Below are 14,772 nucleotides of genomic sequence, written 5' to 3' on the forward strand. Positions count from 1 at the left end.
TTTCCTCTTTTGCTATCTTCTCTTCCTCCTCATCCCCTCTCTGATAGTCGTTTCTGTTGCTCTCCCTCTGTCGATTGTGCCCCCCCCCCCCCCCATCCGATAAGGTTCACAGGTGTAAAGTCCAGAGACCTCTGTCACCCACTGGAGAGTTGTAAAAGAGGACATCATATAGTGATAAATCATATTCTATTCAGAGATTTTCAAAATGCTCACAGCAATGGAAGAATTACTGTGAGAATTGCACAGAATTGTGCACCAGTGTCAGCGGAGACGAACCCAAGAGGAGACATTCACAGCTCAGAGCCAAATCTGGTGCCGCGTTGGACCCTATCTTGCACGTTCAACATCAATATGTTGTGCAAGAGAGGATAGGGTGACTAGGGATAACGCAGAGAGAAACTGGTCAAAGGTTGAGTCCGATGTGCAATACATGACATGAGGTAGTTCTAGTAAGCAGCTTTCTGAGATGGAACGAGCAGATAACTGTGATGGCGTTACTGTGGAGATTGTTATCATCCATGTGGCTTTAATGAACCCCAGGACATCACTTCATTTGTAAGGCCTCAGTGATAATGCAAAGCTGTCAGTAGCAAGCTGAGGGTTTTTTTTTTGTCATGTTTAGTAGGAACGGGTGCTGCGTGAGGATGGAGGCTTCGGCAATGTGAGCAAAATCAATATGAGTCAAATAAACAGACAGATCGAAACAAGAATTGACAAACAGAATTTCAAATGGAAAAGTGACCTTGTTAAAAAAATTAAACATGAGAAGTAGAATGAAGTAGACTTGCGTAACTCTGGCACAGGTGAAAGGCAATGCCCCTTATACAGGCAAAGGTTAGGTCATAAAAAAATGCTTCTCTGACTGTCACCACTGTCTCTAAAATTGTTTTTCTTTTCTTTTTCAAATGTATTATGTAATGTGAGACTAATGACAAATTACTCATGTAACAAAAGCACAAGCCTTTGCTGTTTACATAGGAATTCCTGATAAGATTACCCACGTTTAAGACCACAAAACCCCTTCCCTGGCCAGCTCCCTCACCGAATGCTGCTACGTCCACTGGAATTAAGAGGGCTTGATTGTGGCCTCTCTCTCTCTCTCTCTCTCTCTCTCTCTCTCTCTCTCTCTCTCTCTCTCTCTCTCTCTCTCTCTCTCTCTCTCTCTCTCTCTCTCTCTCCCCCTCTTCCTTTCTCCTTTGGAGTGGCTGCAGGTTACTTAATCAGTAACCCTGCAGAGTTCCCCCCCCCCACTTTTTTCTCCTCTGCGTGTGTGTGTGTGGGGGCTGGTATGGGTACGGGGAGTGTGGAGTGTGTGTATGATTGTTAGGGGGTGACTGGGAGAGTGTGTGCATGTTCTTGTGCCTCTGCCATGGATTGACAGCAGAATCTGTGTGCCCCATCGCAACACAGAACCTCTCTCTTTCTCTCTTTCTCTCTTTCTCTCTCGCTCTCTCTCTCTCTCTCTCTCTATCTCTCCCTCACTCCTTCTCGATCTCTACTCTATTCATCTCTCTCTCTGTTGCTCTCTCTTTCTCTCTCTCTCCTCTCTCTCCTTTTGGTCTTGTCTCACGGGTGAATGGATAAAGCGGGGATTCCGGAGGCTACGGGAGTGCCGCTGGGCACCGGGCAGCTTACCGAGGAAACGGCAGCCAGCAGGAAACTGTTTCGCTATGGCTGGCTAAGACGCCTAGTGCCCCTGATCTACAGAGAGGAGCTCTACCACGTCCTATGCCTGACAGGCCCTCTGGTAAGTGTTGGAAAAGCACACACACACTAACACATACACTCTAAAACACATGCACACACACAAGCACGTTTACACAGGGGGGCAAACACTTGGGCTGTTATGATACCATTCACATGGCCTCAAAAACAGGGACTCTTATGTTACAAGCCTGATCACCAGGAGGTTTGGTTGAGACACAGGCAAGTGTGGGAAAGCAAGCAGAGGAGGACACTTTTACAATGCTCCCTGTGAAAGACACAGGAGAGAGACTCTGGAGGAATGGAGGAGTCAGTCTGAGCCCTGAACAAGAGTATACAGGTTGATACATGAGGAGCTTGTCTGAAAAGTACAAAATACAGTATTGCATTTGCTTTACCATGTTCTTATGAATTGTCATAGTGACAAATAATGATGATCAATGACAAATGAATATTGCTTAAATCTTTTTACATTTCTATAAATTCTGTCTCCCCAATGGTTAGGGTTAATTTAGAACACAGAATTCTTGTTTCCTTGACCCCCTGTCTGTCTCTCTGTCCACATCAGCTCGTCTCTCGCATCCTAAACTTCCTCCTGCCCTTCGTCATCACAATAGCTACTGGTCACCTTGGAAACGCAGAATTGGCTGGATATGCTTTGGCCTCAGCGGTGAATATACCCATGATCCTCTGCAAGTGGACACACACACATCAGTGTCTGCTTTTGTTTCCATTTCACTTCTGCAAAAGATTATAATTATAGTAGAAAAGTTGTGTTTGTGTAGCTCAACTGGCTTTAACACCATGGCTTCAACTTTAATGATCAGGAAGCACACATTCTGGTTCACCTTTGTTTCCAATTCGTAGAAGATTAGAGATGTAAATGTACTGTAACTATACAGCACTGTAAGTTGCTTGAGCCTCATCTGATCTTCTGATCTCCATTGCTTCCCCAGGCTATCAATGTGGCCACTGCAGCTACGGGCATGGGCCTGGCTTTGGCCTGCGACACACTCGTCTCCCAGGTACACGCTCAGAGTTTACACACAGTCACTCACTGAATACATTTCATATAGAGGACGGGGATTTTTGTGGATCTAATGATGAGCCTTGAAAGAGAAAATAGAGACTGTGACATAGCTATCACAATCAAAATTTACTTTGTTTTAGTAATAATTCATGCACAACTTTTTGGTGAGGAATACTGTCTTTCATATATTTTATACGACCAATGAAGTAAATGTATCACACAAGAATAATTGTTCTATGGTGCAACAGTGACAGAGTAAATGTGGAGTGGTTTGGCCATCTTAAGGGAGTCATTGTCCTCTTGGTTAGTTGAGGAAGAAGATAAAGATAAGCATTTATCCACATTATATGCTCAGATAGTGATTAATAAGGTCACAATCACCTCTGCCAGTACAATTAGACAGCTATTAGAGTCACAGATATACATTTTAATTTCTGAATGTATTAATTGTAAAATGAATTTACATTTTAATAAATATTAACAATATTGTTATTATTTAATATGTTACAGTATACATTATGTTCAAAGTTTTCTGCTATATTCACGCTGAGGTTTCTTGTAGAGTATTTGTATTGGATGTCAGAGGTTCTGATATATGAATACACAAAATATGGAATAATTACGCAAAAGTCTCTATTTTTAGACTAATACATCTGCACAACTAATATTGAATAAAGCAACATGAATATTCCTGTGAATATTTCAATACCCAATTTTCTGCATCTACTTACTGCTAAGGATACACACTGCAGCTAGAAGGTAGGGAAGCACCAAAGGTGGAGGAGGGGGAGGGGGGCATTTTTGATTAAATTTAATTGAGACATAGTAAGATTAATCTGACAATGTAAAGCACTATACACATTGTACATGAAAAAGGTTGCCAAGTATGGAAGAGTCCAGGCTTTCAAATGGTGTATAACATTATGCTACATGGTTATTATGGTTATGGTTATGGGATTTGGCAGACGACAAAAACAACATAATATTTAAAATTTAACAGGGAACAGATTAGAATATTGGTCGAAAACATAGCAATATAGTGCATACAATTGAGTTAGAATGTTGGGAAGAGGTAAGAGAGGGGGGTAGGTCTGCATGGAAGGAACACAGAAATAACTGAATTAACTGGAAATTCAATTCCAAGGAATTACCAGTGCATGAAAATGCAAACAATGGTATGTAAAATATCATGTACAGTTAAAACAGATAATGGAAGCACAGATATAGTACTAGGTTGTTGCTAGAGAAGACATTGTGGTTGCTATACTAAATAAAGCAGTTGCTGTGTTGGTTATTAGGGAAATAATGTTGCTTGTTTTGATGGTTGCTAGGTTGAAATTATGGTAGTGGTTGCAAAGTTGTGGCTAGGGTAATTGAGATGGTTGCTAGGTTGTTGCTAGGGTAGATACAGGCTGTGTCTGAAACGGGAAAAAATGCTGCCTTTTATATCTAACAGGGGAGTGAGGCATTAAGGCATGTCCAAATTAAATATTTTTATGAAATGTTGCCTTCTAAGATACCTTCATTTTGCTGAAATTTGAAGGCAGCGTAGATGTATCCTTCATGGTTCAAGCCTTCAACATCCAAAATTCTATTCACTGTAATTTTCAGCAGCTATTGCTGAAGTCGACCATTATTCTGCTTTCTGGTATCCTGGCAATGACATTCTGTGCTGCTATCTTGCTATGCTGTCTGAAACAAAGTTCGTAGATGGTACCTTGTTGCTAGACTGTTGCTCTGTTGCTACATATGGTGGTTGCTATGCTAAATAAAGCAGTTGCTATGCTGGTTCTGGGTTATCATGTTGGTTGACGTTGTTGCTAGGGTGGTTTTTTGGTTGGTTGTTTGGTTGTTGCTAGGGTAGATATGGTGTTTGCCAACTAATGTAGTTGATATGCTGGTAATGTTGGTTGCTGTCCTACCGCCCTGTCTCACTACTGCCTTTCCTAGCCAAAGGCATTGAACGAGCAGTCTCCAAACAGGTCTCTGACTTCCTTTCACAGAACAACCTTCTGGATCCAAATCAGTCTGGGTTCAAAAGCGGCCACTCTACCGAAACGGCTCTGCTGTCTGTAACAGAAGCCTTAAAAGAAGCCAGGGCGACCGCTCGGTCATCAGTACTCATTCTGCTTGACTTATCGGCTGCCTTTGACACGGTTAATCACCGTATCCTTCTCTCTATACTCGCTGACATGGGAATCTCCGGGTCTGCTCTCTCCTGGTTTGAATCCTACCTCACAGGACGCTCGTTTAACGTATCATGGCTTGGTCAGCTATCCGCACCTCACCATCTCACCACAGGGGTCCCCCAGGGCTCAGTGCTGGGCCCCCTCCTCTTTGCTATCTACACCACCTCCTTGGGACAGATTATCCATTCGCACGGCTTCTCATACCACTGCTATGCAGACGACACACAGCTCTATCTGTCCTTTCCACCTGACGACCCCCTGGTTTCAGCACGGATCTCGGATTGCCTTTCAGACATAGCTACATGGATGAAGGCACACCACCTCCAGCTGAACCTCTCAAAGACTGAACTGCTGGTCATCCCAGCTAAACCTACCATACACCACGACATCAACATCAAATTTGACTCCCTGTCTGTTTCACCGACCAGGACTGCAAGAAATCTAGGAGTTGTTCTTGATAACCAACTAAACTTCTCAGATCATGTTGCCTCAGTCGCCCGGTCATGCCGTTTCGCACTCTACAACATACGGAAAATCAGGACTTACTTGACTCAAGATGCTACCCAACTTCTGGTTCAGGCAATAGTCATCTCACGACTCGACTACTGCAATGCCCTCCTGACAGGTCTCCCAGCCTGCGCAGTGAAACCACTTCAGATGATCCAGAACGCGGCGGCGCGCCTGGTCTACAACCAACCCAAAAGGGCACATGTTACCCCGCTGCTCATCCAGCTACACTGGCTACCTATGGCGGCCCGCATCAAATTCAAGTCTCTAACGCTTGCCTACAAAGTAGTCTCCGGTTCTGCTCCCACCTACTTGAATGCCCTCATACAGACTTACACTACCTCCAGACCGCTGCACTCCTCTGACGAACGACGTCTAGCTCTACCACCGGTACGCTCAAGCCAATCCAAACTTTTCTCATCTGTTGTTCCTCGTTGGTAGAACACACTGCCAGTTCCTACAAGGGCAGGGACATCCTTTTCCACTTTCAAAAAACTCCTGAAGACCCAGCTCTTTAGAGAACATCTACTCTCATAGCAACACTTACAACAAGTCTTACTGATCCTAGCACTCACCAGCCGTTTTAAACTGACAAGTAACTATTAAAAACAGCACTCACCGACGCACTTATTCTTACTGTACTCTAATGTTTTTTTAAACTGTCCTAAAATTGTGAGAATTGTTCTAAAACTTACTGTTTACCATGTTGTTAGTCGCTTTGGTTAAAAAGTGTCAGCCAAATGTAATGTAATGTAATGTAATGTAATGCTGTGGTGGTTGCTAGGTTGACATGGTTTAATGGATGGATGAATGGTTTGAAGAGGCTGTATGAAGAGAAAGTTGGATGGAGGGTGCCTTATATTGTTGTTGAATGGAGAGAGACACAGAGAGAAAGGGGGCCTATAAGTTGGCAGCTGGAACAGGTGCAACTCAGTTTAATTGGCTCTTTATGATGTAATAAAGCCCAATGCAAAGACTATGGGAAAAATAAGCTTGTTTTTCATTAATATCTCACAAAATATAGTTTAGAAATTAAAAGACATAGCAACCTTGTTTTTTTTAAGACCTACGTTACAAGGTTTGAACAAAGTTTATAAGTCAAATGGTTCAAGTTGAAGAGTACGCTCAGCGGAATAAGACGAAGAATAAGACGCCTAGGAATAACAGTACAGTGCATGCACTGTAATTACAAGGCATTAAAAGAACTCCAATTGATGACTCCTGTATTAATGTCTGGCTGTATTTGTGTACAGTATGTGTGTACAGTATTTATGTCCTGTATGTATGTATGTATGTTTGTATGTCCTGTCGGTACCGACGTATGCGTGTATTTATGTTTCTGTTGTGTGTAGACCTTTGGCAGTAAAAACCTGAAGCGAGTGGGGGAGATCCTCCAGCGTAGCATGCTGATTCTGCTGATCTTCTGCCTGCCCTGCTGGGCCATACTTATCAACGCAGAGACCATCCTGTTGGCCCTGTGGCAGGAGCCCGAGGTGGCCAGGTGAGGGCGCTCTCACACCAGCCACCAAAGCACAGCACTGCACATCAGGTCCCTGGAGGGTGTAATGACAAGCCTAGATCAGTATATAAAATGTTTATACATTAAAAAAACTGTCATGTACTTCGTTAGATATGAATGTTGTTAAAAAAAATCTCACATCTGTGTTGTTGTTGTTGTATGTTTGTTGTTTTTCCTGTCTAGGATAGCACAACTGTATGTCTTGGCCTTCTTGCCTGCTGTTCCGGTTAGTTGCGACTATACAAATCAGATAGATGAAAGAGAATACCCAAACAAACTTCTCACACCCCATATAAACTTAAATTAAAAATGTGTCATAGGGTTTCTTGCAATATTAATTTACACTCCTGTACTGTGTCTTTGTCTTCTCTTTCCAAGGCCATGTTCATGCATCAGCTACAGGTGTCTTACCTTCAGAATCAGGTGAAGTATCACACTACACTCCATCAGTTACCTTTGTCGTACAGTATAATTACCTCCAGACAGTCTAAAGAAAAGTACCCAATGTGGATAGGGTCATGTTTGTATTGCTCACTTGCCTTCATTTCTACTGGAATAGATGTAATTGTGTTTGTCCATATTGAGGTGATATTTATGATATAATGATTTGCTTGTGTACAGTGCCACCTAGTGCTTTGTATCTGCAAAAATTGGCTCCAAACGAGTATTTATCCCTGAGTCTTTTTCAGTTGATCATGTCACATTATGCTTTATCAACGCTACATATTTTTAAAAAAGAGTGTCTGTAATATCTGAAGCAATGATCTAAAGATGCTCCCTTAGCCATGGCTGCCAGTAATGATTACAACAGTGTAAGCATAGCTGGGCACTAAAACTGGGTTCTCTTCAACCAGGGTATCATTTTGCCCCAGTTGTACACGGCTGCTGTTGCCAATGTCATCAACATTGCCATCAACTACATCCTCATATACAGGATGGACCTGGGAGTACAGTAGGTGTTCTATGTACCAATTTAATAATACCACCATAAGTTCTAACTATTTGTTGATGTATATGATTTAAAAAGCTTAATTGTTTACCATGTTGTTAGTCGCTTTGGCTAAAAATGCATCAGCCAAATGTAATGTGATGTAATGTATATGAGGAAATTGCTTTATTTCAATGCATTTCAATATTCATTGTGTAGTTTGTGTAGTATGAGGATTCATAGTCTTCCATGAGAGTGCACTGAGTGTGAGTAATGTCATTGTGTCTCTCTCACACACACCGGCACACTTATAGGGGCTCTGCTATAGCGTCCAGTTTGTCCCAGATCATCCTGTGTCTTCTCTTGTTTGGTTACATCTGTTGGAAGAAGCTCCATACAAAGACATGGGGAGGTAACTCACAGACAAACACACCCACTCATATATACACATGTACACTAAACAAACACTCATTAACATACGCGCACACCCAGTAAAACGCAAATGCAATCGCTGCAATCGCTGGCTTTGCAATATATCAACCACATGAATGAAAATGGGCACTGCACTGATGACCCTAGTGTAAAAAGAGTGTGCAGGGCCTAGTGTAAAAAGAGTGTGCAGGGCCTAGTGTAAAAAGAGTGTGCAGGGCCCCAGTGCAGGGGCAGGGGAGAGAGAAGAAAAAGAGAAACAGAAACCGTCCTCCACAAACACAGTCCCGCTGTTCCTCCCTGCCCTCTCTCTGCGGCAGAGCGCCGACACTGAAGGTGTTGGGTTCTATTTGCCTCAGTGATTCTCAACCCAAGACCACACACACACACACACACACACACACACACACACACACACACACACACACACACACACACACACACACAGTCTCTCTCTATGTGTCTCAGACACACACTCTGTACTTCATTCCAATTCACATTGATTGAAATCACAAGTTAGAATGAGCATGTAGACTTGCTGTTCCCTGTAAGGCATGTCCCTATTGGTCCCTGTGTGTAGGCTGGTCCACTGCATCTCTGCAGGATTGGGGACCCTTCATGCAGCTGGCCATCCCCAGCGCCCTGATGACCTGCTTTGAGTGGTGGATCTACGAGATCGGAGGCATACTCGCAGGTATGCATGTGTGTGTGTGTATGACAGAGGTGGGGAGATAGCATGTCTGCCTGTGGTGGATCTTGTTCTCCCCATCATAAAAAATACATAAAACCAAAACATACTATGTTGGAGGGTTTACACTTATAGTTTCTGGATTCCCTTCCATGTAATGTTTTTGAAGACTGAGCCTAATCTGTCTGACCCATGTCCTCTCTCCTGTGATTAGGTATGCTGGGCGAGGTGGACCTGGCAGCCCAGCATGTGCTGCTGGAACTAGGGACCATAACATACATGGTAAGTGATCTCTCTGGTTCGCCCCCCAGGGGTCGTTCCAGCAGCTCCTCGGTCAAACTAATGTCTGCAGACTAACCTCGGTCAGCAGACTAATGTCCAGATAATCATAGCGGAGAGACTATATTTTCTGTCTATTGCAGATTGGCTGTAATATGGTTGATTCATTTAGGATAATGCACATATATTTCTAAAACCAGATATGAATTAAAATTCTTTGTTGATTTGCTTTGTTGTTTTGCTTGTTATAGTAGTAGTACTAAGGCAGGTTAAGGTGTCTTGTGCTGGACAGATGCACACTGGATGTTTGACACTGACTCTACGTTCCTATAACTTGCCTTCAGTTTCCTCTGGGAGTTCACGCTGCCGTATGTGTGCGTGTGGGGAACGCCCTTGGGGCAGGAGACGAGGCCAGAGCCCTGAACACATGTAAAGTTGGTCTAGTGCTCTCTGGTAAGTATCTCTCTCTTTCTCTTTCTATTCATCCATCCATCCATCCATCTATCTGTCCTTCTCTATGCTATCCATCCACCCTCAGTGTTTGAATCACTGTATACATTAAACTAAATCATAGTGAATGATTTAGACACATTTCCCATTCAACAGGAGTGCTGGCTGTGTTTCAGGGCATTTTGTTTGCTTCAACCAAATCTTTCATTGGCTATATCTTCACCACTGATGAGTGAGTTTTCATGAATATTTCAATATCTGGGCAATGTCACACGGAAAACTAGTGAAAGAGCTGTTACTGTTAACTTGCAGAGATGTCACTATTACTGGCAGTAACATCTCTGCAAGTTGACTTTCTCTCTATGATTTCCCCCCAGGAGCATAGTACAGATTGTCTCCACGAATCTGACGCTGTTCATATTCCTGCAGTTCTTCGATGCACTTGTGGTTTGTAGTTTCCCCTCTACTACAAATAATACACTGTAGGAAAGCTGTACTAAACCATTAACTCATTGATTGATTTCATCGGAGGACAAAAATAATAGGTGTCTGAAGTATCTTCAGCATCTGATGTGTATCTTTAGCATCATATCATGCATTTTAATCCAAACACTGTTTTAAAGCCTGTTCTACATTTGCCCTGTGACATTCCGCTGTTCCGCTGTTCAACAGCACATATACTTGATCTCCATGTTCCCTTTCCTCCACTGTGCTGTGACCTGCAGTGTGTGTGCTCTGGGATCCTGGTGGGCGCAGGGAAGCAGAAGATTGCTGCCCTGTCCAATCTCATTTGCTACTACTGCATTGGGCTGCCAGTGGGCATCTACCTCATGTTCGAAGCTGGCCTCAGGATACTTGGTATTTCAGCAGACTGATTCTCACAAAAACTTTGTTAGACCGTGGTCATACATTACCTTTATCATCTTCATCTTCACATGTCAAAAGTTCACATAATATCCCATAAGGACAATCCATAATAGTGTAATCCTATGTTTAATATGGACCCTTTCAAGAGAGTTCCATTATCAGCATCATAGTTGGCCCCACAAGACTTCCTTTTTAACATTCCATATGTTATCTTAATGCAGAGGAAGTAGATTGGGGCCCAAATAGAACGTTCAAGCATTGTTTTTGTTTTTGTTGTTGAAAGGGTCTATAAAGTGGTTGATTTTTCTTCCTCTTTTGCCTTCCCCTAAACCTTAACTTCCTGTCCCCAGGTCTGTGGCTTGGCCTTTTCATTTGTGTCATTCTGCAAACCTGCTTCTTTGTCACCCTCATCTTTAAACTGGACTGGAGGAGAGTGGCTGAGGAGGTGAGTACACCATCGTCGCTATGGCTACTTGGGGATATTGTCTTGTTTTGGAGGCCATTGTTAAATATTCAGAAACAGCTCCATCAGCTGATGCATAGAACTGTAAACACACATCATATAATTTATGGTGTAATAAATCCACTTGTCACAGACCAGTCATAACTACAAAAGTTCCTTTGTCAATGGTATTCACATGTGAACACTCCAATCTCTTCCCCTCTCCCAGGCTCAGAAGCGTGCTGGGAGGATTGGGAAGGTGATGGGTATGGGACAGAAGCCGTCCCTCGGCCACGCTGTGGTGGACACGATGGTGCTAGAGGGGTCAGAGGGCCCGGAAAAGAGCACTGACACCGGGCCAACGGTGAGGGCAACAGGAACCCTGATGGTCCATCCCATCCCAGTCAAAACACACACACACACACACGCTTTAGACTAGCTTTACTGCCTTTGATGTAATATATACTTCAAACATAAATAGTACAAGTATCATTATATATATATATTTATATATATATTGTACATATATACTGCTCAAATAAGGGAACACTTACAGTTTTCCACAATTGTTAAAACACATTTTTTGAAACCTTCCACCCTTTTCTCCATTCTCAAATTACATTCACAGAATATCTGACAGTTCTTGCAAAATAAAACACTCACCTCAAAAGTTTTACTTGTGCTCAGAACCAAACAGTGTCAGAGTACCGATCCAGTCTATGATTGAAGTGTTACCTTAATTTTTTTTGAGCAGTATATTATTTTGATAAGCTTTTGACTATTTGGTGCACACTCGAATGAGGCCCAAATTAGGCCAGTGGAACAATCCCTGTTGCTAAGCTACACTGAGAGCTAGTCAGCACTACACACGGCACCCTAATGATGTCTCCTTCTTTGTCTTTGATTCCCCCAGGCTGCTGCTGCAAGCACCTGCCCTAAGGAGAATGGCTACGCGGCGGTCAGCACAGAGGACCAGGGCCGCTTAGAGAGCGGAAAGGATGGAGGGGAGACGCAGACACCACCATCACAGCTCTCCATCACACAGCTAATGCTGCGCCGAGGACTGACCCTGCTGGTGGCCATTTTGGCTCTAGCCGCGGGGGTGGCGGTCCACCTGGGCTACCCACCAGAGCTGCTGCACAGCCAGCCAGCAAACTGGACACTGGAATGGGTCAATAGCACAGTTATCCCAACCATCCTCCCCGATCCCACTTCTCCCTTCTGAGAGGCAGGGATGAGCATCATCTATCTGATTAAACTCTGGGAGGACATGGATCCTCTTCCTAAAAGATTTTTAGGGGGCACGAGTTCCAGTTTAGTTGATATTTTGAATGTGGATAACAGACACATTTCTGGGAAAGACCACCCCACTCCAATCCTCGGTGGGCACCCGCTTCCTCGTTGTGAAGAATGCACATGCTACAACTACAATTCTCAAGGGGGCTTGACTGTCTATTGTATTTCCACTTTAAACTAGATGACAATGGGGCAAAAGATTGTTGATATCTGGGCTGGGCCCAACAGCCAATCAAATTACACCACTTGTACATGGCTTGGTCTGAACCACTATGTTTGTTTCTCACTCACAGCAGCAGGACTGTGTATAAACACCAGTTATATTACACTGAAGGGACAGCTAGAGGATAGTGAGAAACAATTCAATGAATTTCACCAAAAGGATTCGATTAGGATCACGGACTGTACCTTTACAAACTCCTTTCCTCTCTTGCTTCCAAGGTGTGCACCGTATTACAGCTCCCAAACTTAGGCTGTGTCTCATACCGCCTACTTGCACACTTCAAATACTTAGTTTAAGTATATAGTACAGATATTAGGACAATATTAACCATCGAAAAGTGGGCACTACTGAAGTAAGCGCTCAGTGCACACTAGCAGTGTATAAGTATATATACTCTTTTGATCCCGTGAGGGAAATTTGTACTGTAATGGTGTGCTGATGGAAGTATGCGGTTTGAGACACAGCCTTAGACTTTTAGGATTTTAGGAGCATAAAGCACCTGGGCACACTCTCTCCAGACATGGGTCAGCAGAACAGAGAGGAAGTGAGTGTAGCTGGACTGACGTGTGAAAAGACTTGTTTCCTTGTTATTACTGTTCATTCAACATTGATTTGGTGAGGAAGTATTTTGATATATTTTGTTTTCATTTTTAGCAACTGCCTTTTGTGATTCATACATTTATGGTCAATCCAGGCCAATTGTAGATGAAATTGAGCAAAAAGCTTTTTTTCATTCTTCATTATATTGTTGTGACTAGAAAAGACAGATTATGGTATCTTAAAATATTGTTTGTTTTGAGAAGGTACTCTGTTCATCTTCATATTTTATTTCATTTAATGATAATTTTGATGCACTGTAAAATTGGCAACAACTGGTTTACTACTCCCATGGCACTGAATAATTCACTTTACCTAACTTGATTTACTTATATATACATTTGATACCAGATCCCTGTCTAGTGTATTTACACCTTGATGACAATGACCAGAGTGAAGGAAAAACTATTGTCTTAACCATGCTGGGACATCTACTGAAAGACTATAGTTTAAATCATTTAGTTCATAGTTCAAACATGAATGTAACATTGTAAGTTAATGGAAGAGGGGAGCACCTTGTATTAGACATCTCAAATGCCTTGTATTGTTTATAGGTTTTATGGTATATCTGTATTGGATTTTTGTGCATCATTTGTGCATATTCACTGTCTCTGAGGAGATGATCAAAATAGATGCTGAAACAAGTGGGAACAATGATCCCATCGGAATAATCCACAAGACCTCTGAGGAACTGACATGTTTTTAGAATAAATAAAAAAACAACAATTTAGAATATATTTTTTAGAGGAGAATGAATATGAATTCCCATGTGATATTCAACTGAGAGTGGAGTCTTTGTGAAACTGAAGTTAAACCTGAAATGCTCTTTTCTCACCACATCAGACCCAGATCGGCCAAGAGCATGTTTGAGCTGGGATGGGAGCGGAACCAACCCAGAGCCCCCTGACATTTGGGACACGTTGTATAACATCATAGAATTCAACACAAATGGCTCGCATCAAATAATAAAACTAATTCACTTTAATGGGGGTTTGTCTTTAAGGCATTGTTTTCAAAGTGGTACAAAGAGCATGCTTGCCACATGGTTGTTTGAGGTCAAAAATATAAAACATACAAATACACCAGTGAATAAAGAGGGTCAGTAATATTCATTGACAGTATCTGTTCACAGACAGCAACACTAAGACTACTTCCCTTTGAGGAAGTTCCCTCCTTCAAAGCAACAACACAGATTTACATTACTTTGGTCATAGGAGGTTTTGGAAGTTGACAAGATTTTACACATTCCTTTTGGTTTAGTTCCTGAGTGCTCACTATGTTTGGCACGTTAGTTTTTTTTTTGGCTTGATATTCATATTGCACAGTACTAAGAACAGTGATAGGTACAGCCATTTTATAGGCACATACAAACATATATAGTCCTTCATTTCTCTCATTCTCTCTCTCAAAAAAATGGATCATGGTTGAAACAATGATTTCCACAGCATAAATGATACTCACATTACAGGAGTATGATGCACGATTGTGTGTGTGTGTGTGTGTGTGTGTGTGTGTGTGTGTGTGTGTGTGTGTGTGTGTGTGTGTGTGTGTGCGTGTGTGTGTGTGCGTGTGTGTGTGTGCGTGTGTGTGTATTATGTTTGTAGAAGAGATTAAGGCAGTGTGC

At 42.5% G+C, this 14,772-nt stretch overlaps 1 protein-coding gene across 2 annotated transcripts; it reads left to right on the forward strand.

The window, feature by feature from the left end:
- Positions 1-1,187: 1,187 nt before the first annotated feature.
- Positions 1,188-14,133, forward strand: slc47a1 (solute carrier family 47 member 1). Of its 2 annotated transcripts, XR_006031884.1 has the most exons (18): positions 1,188-1,747; positions 2,273-2,374; positions 2,661-2,729; positions 6,783-6,931; positions 7,133-7,175; positions 7,328-7,372; positions 7,804-7,901; positions 8,192-8,289; positions 8,887-9,000; positions 9,209-9,276; positions 9,618-9,726; positions 9,880-9,955; positions 10,101-10,170; positions 10,449-10,581; positions 10,941-11,035; positions 11,262-11,396; positions 11,946-12,769; positions 13,992-14,133. XR_006031884.1 is itself a non-coding variant. In XM_042092504.1 (17 exons), the coding sequence occupies exons 1-17, from the start codon at positions 1,577-1,579 to the stop codon at positions 12,255-12,257; spliced, it is 1,887 nt and encodes a 628-aa protein (XP_041948438.1). In that variant the 5' UTR covers positions 1,188-1,576; the 3' UTR covers positions 12,258-14,133. The 2 variants fall into 2 exon arrangements, 1 of the variants encoding a protein (XP_041948438.1); XM_042092504.1 differs by having other exon boundaries at positions 11,946-14,133.
- Positions 14,134-14,772: the final 639 nt, after the last annotated feature.

The sequence above is a fragment of the Alosa sapidissima genome, chromosome 5 (genome assembly GCF_018492685.1).
Source record: "Alosa sapidissima isolate fAloSap1 chromosome 5, fAloSap1.pri, whole genome shotgun sequence".
In the NCBI taxonomy this organism is placed as follows: Eukaryota; Metazoa; Chordata; class Actinopteri; order Clupeiformes; family Clupeidae; genus Alosa; species Alosa sapidissima.

Coding starts and splice junctions, on each gene's coding strand:
- slc47a1 (XM_042092504.1), top strand. CDS start 1,577: ATGGATAAAGCGGGGATTCCGGAGGCTACGGGAGTGCCGCTGGGCACC. Junction 6,932..7,132: donor CAGGAGCCCGAGGTGGCCAG/GTGAGGGCGCTC, acceptor TTTCCTGTCTAG/GATAGCACAACTGTATGTCT. Junction 9,001..9,208: donor GATCGGAGGCATACTCGCAG/GTATGCATGTGT, acceptor TCCTGTGATTAG/GTATGCTGGGCGAGGTGGAC.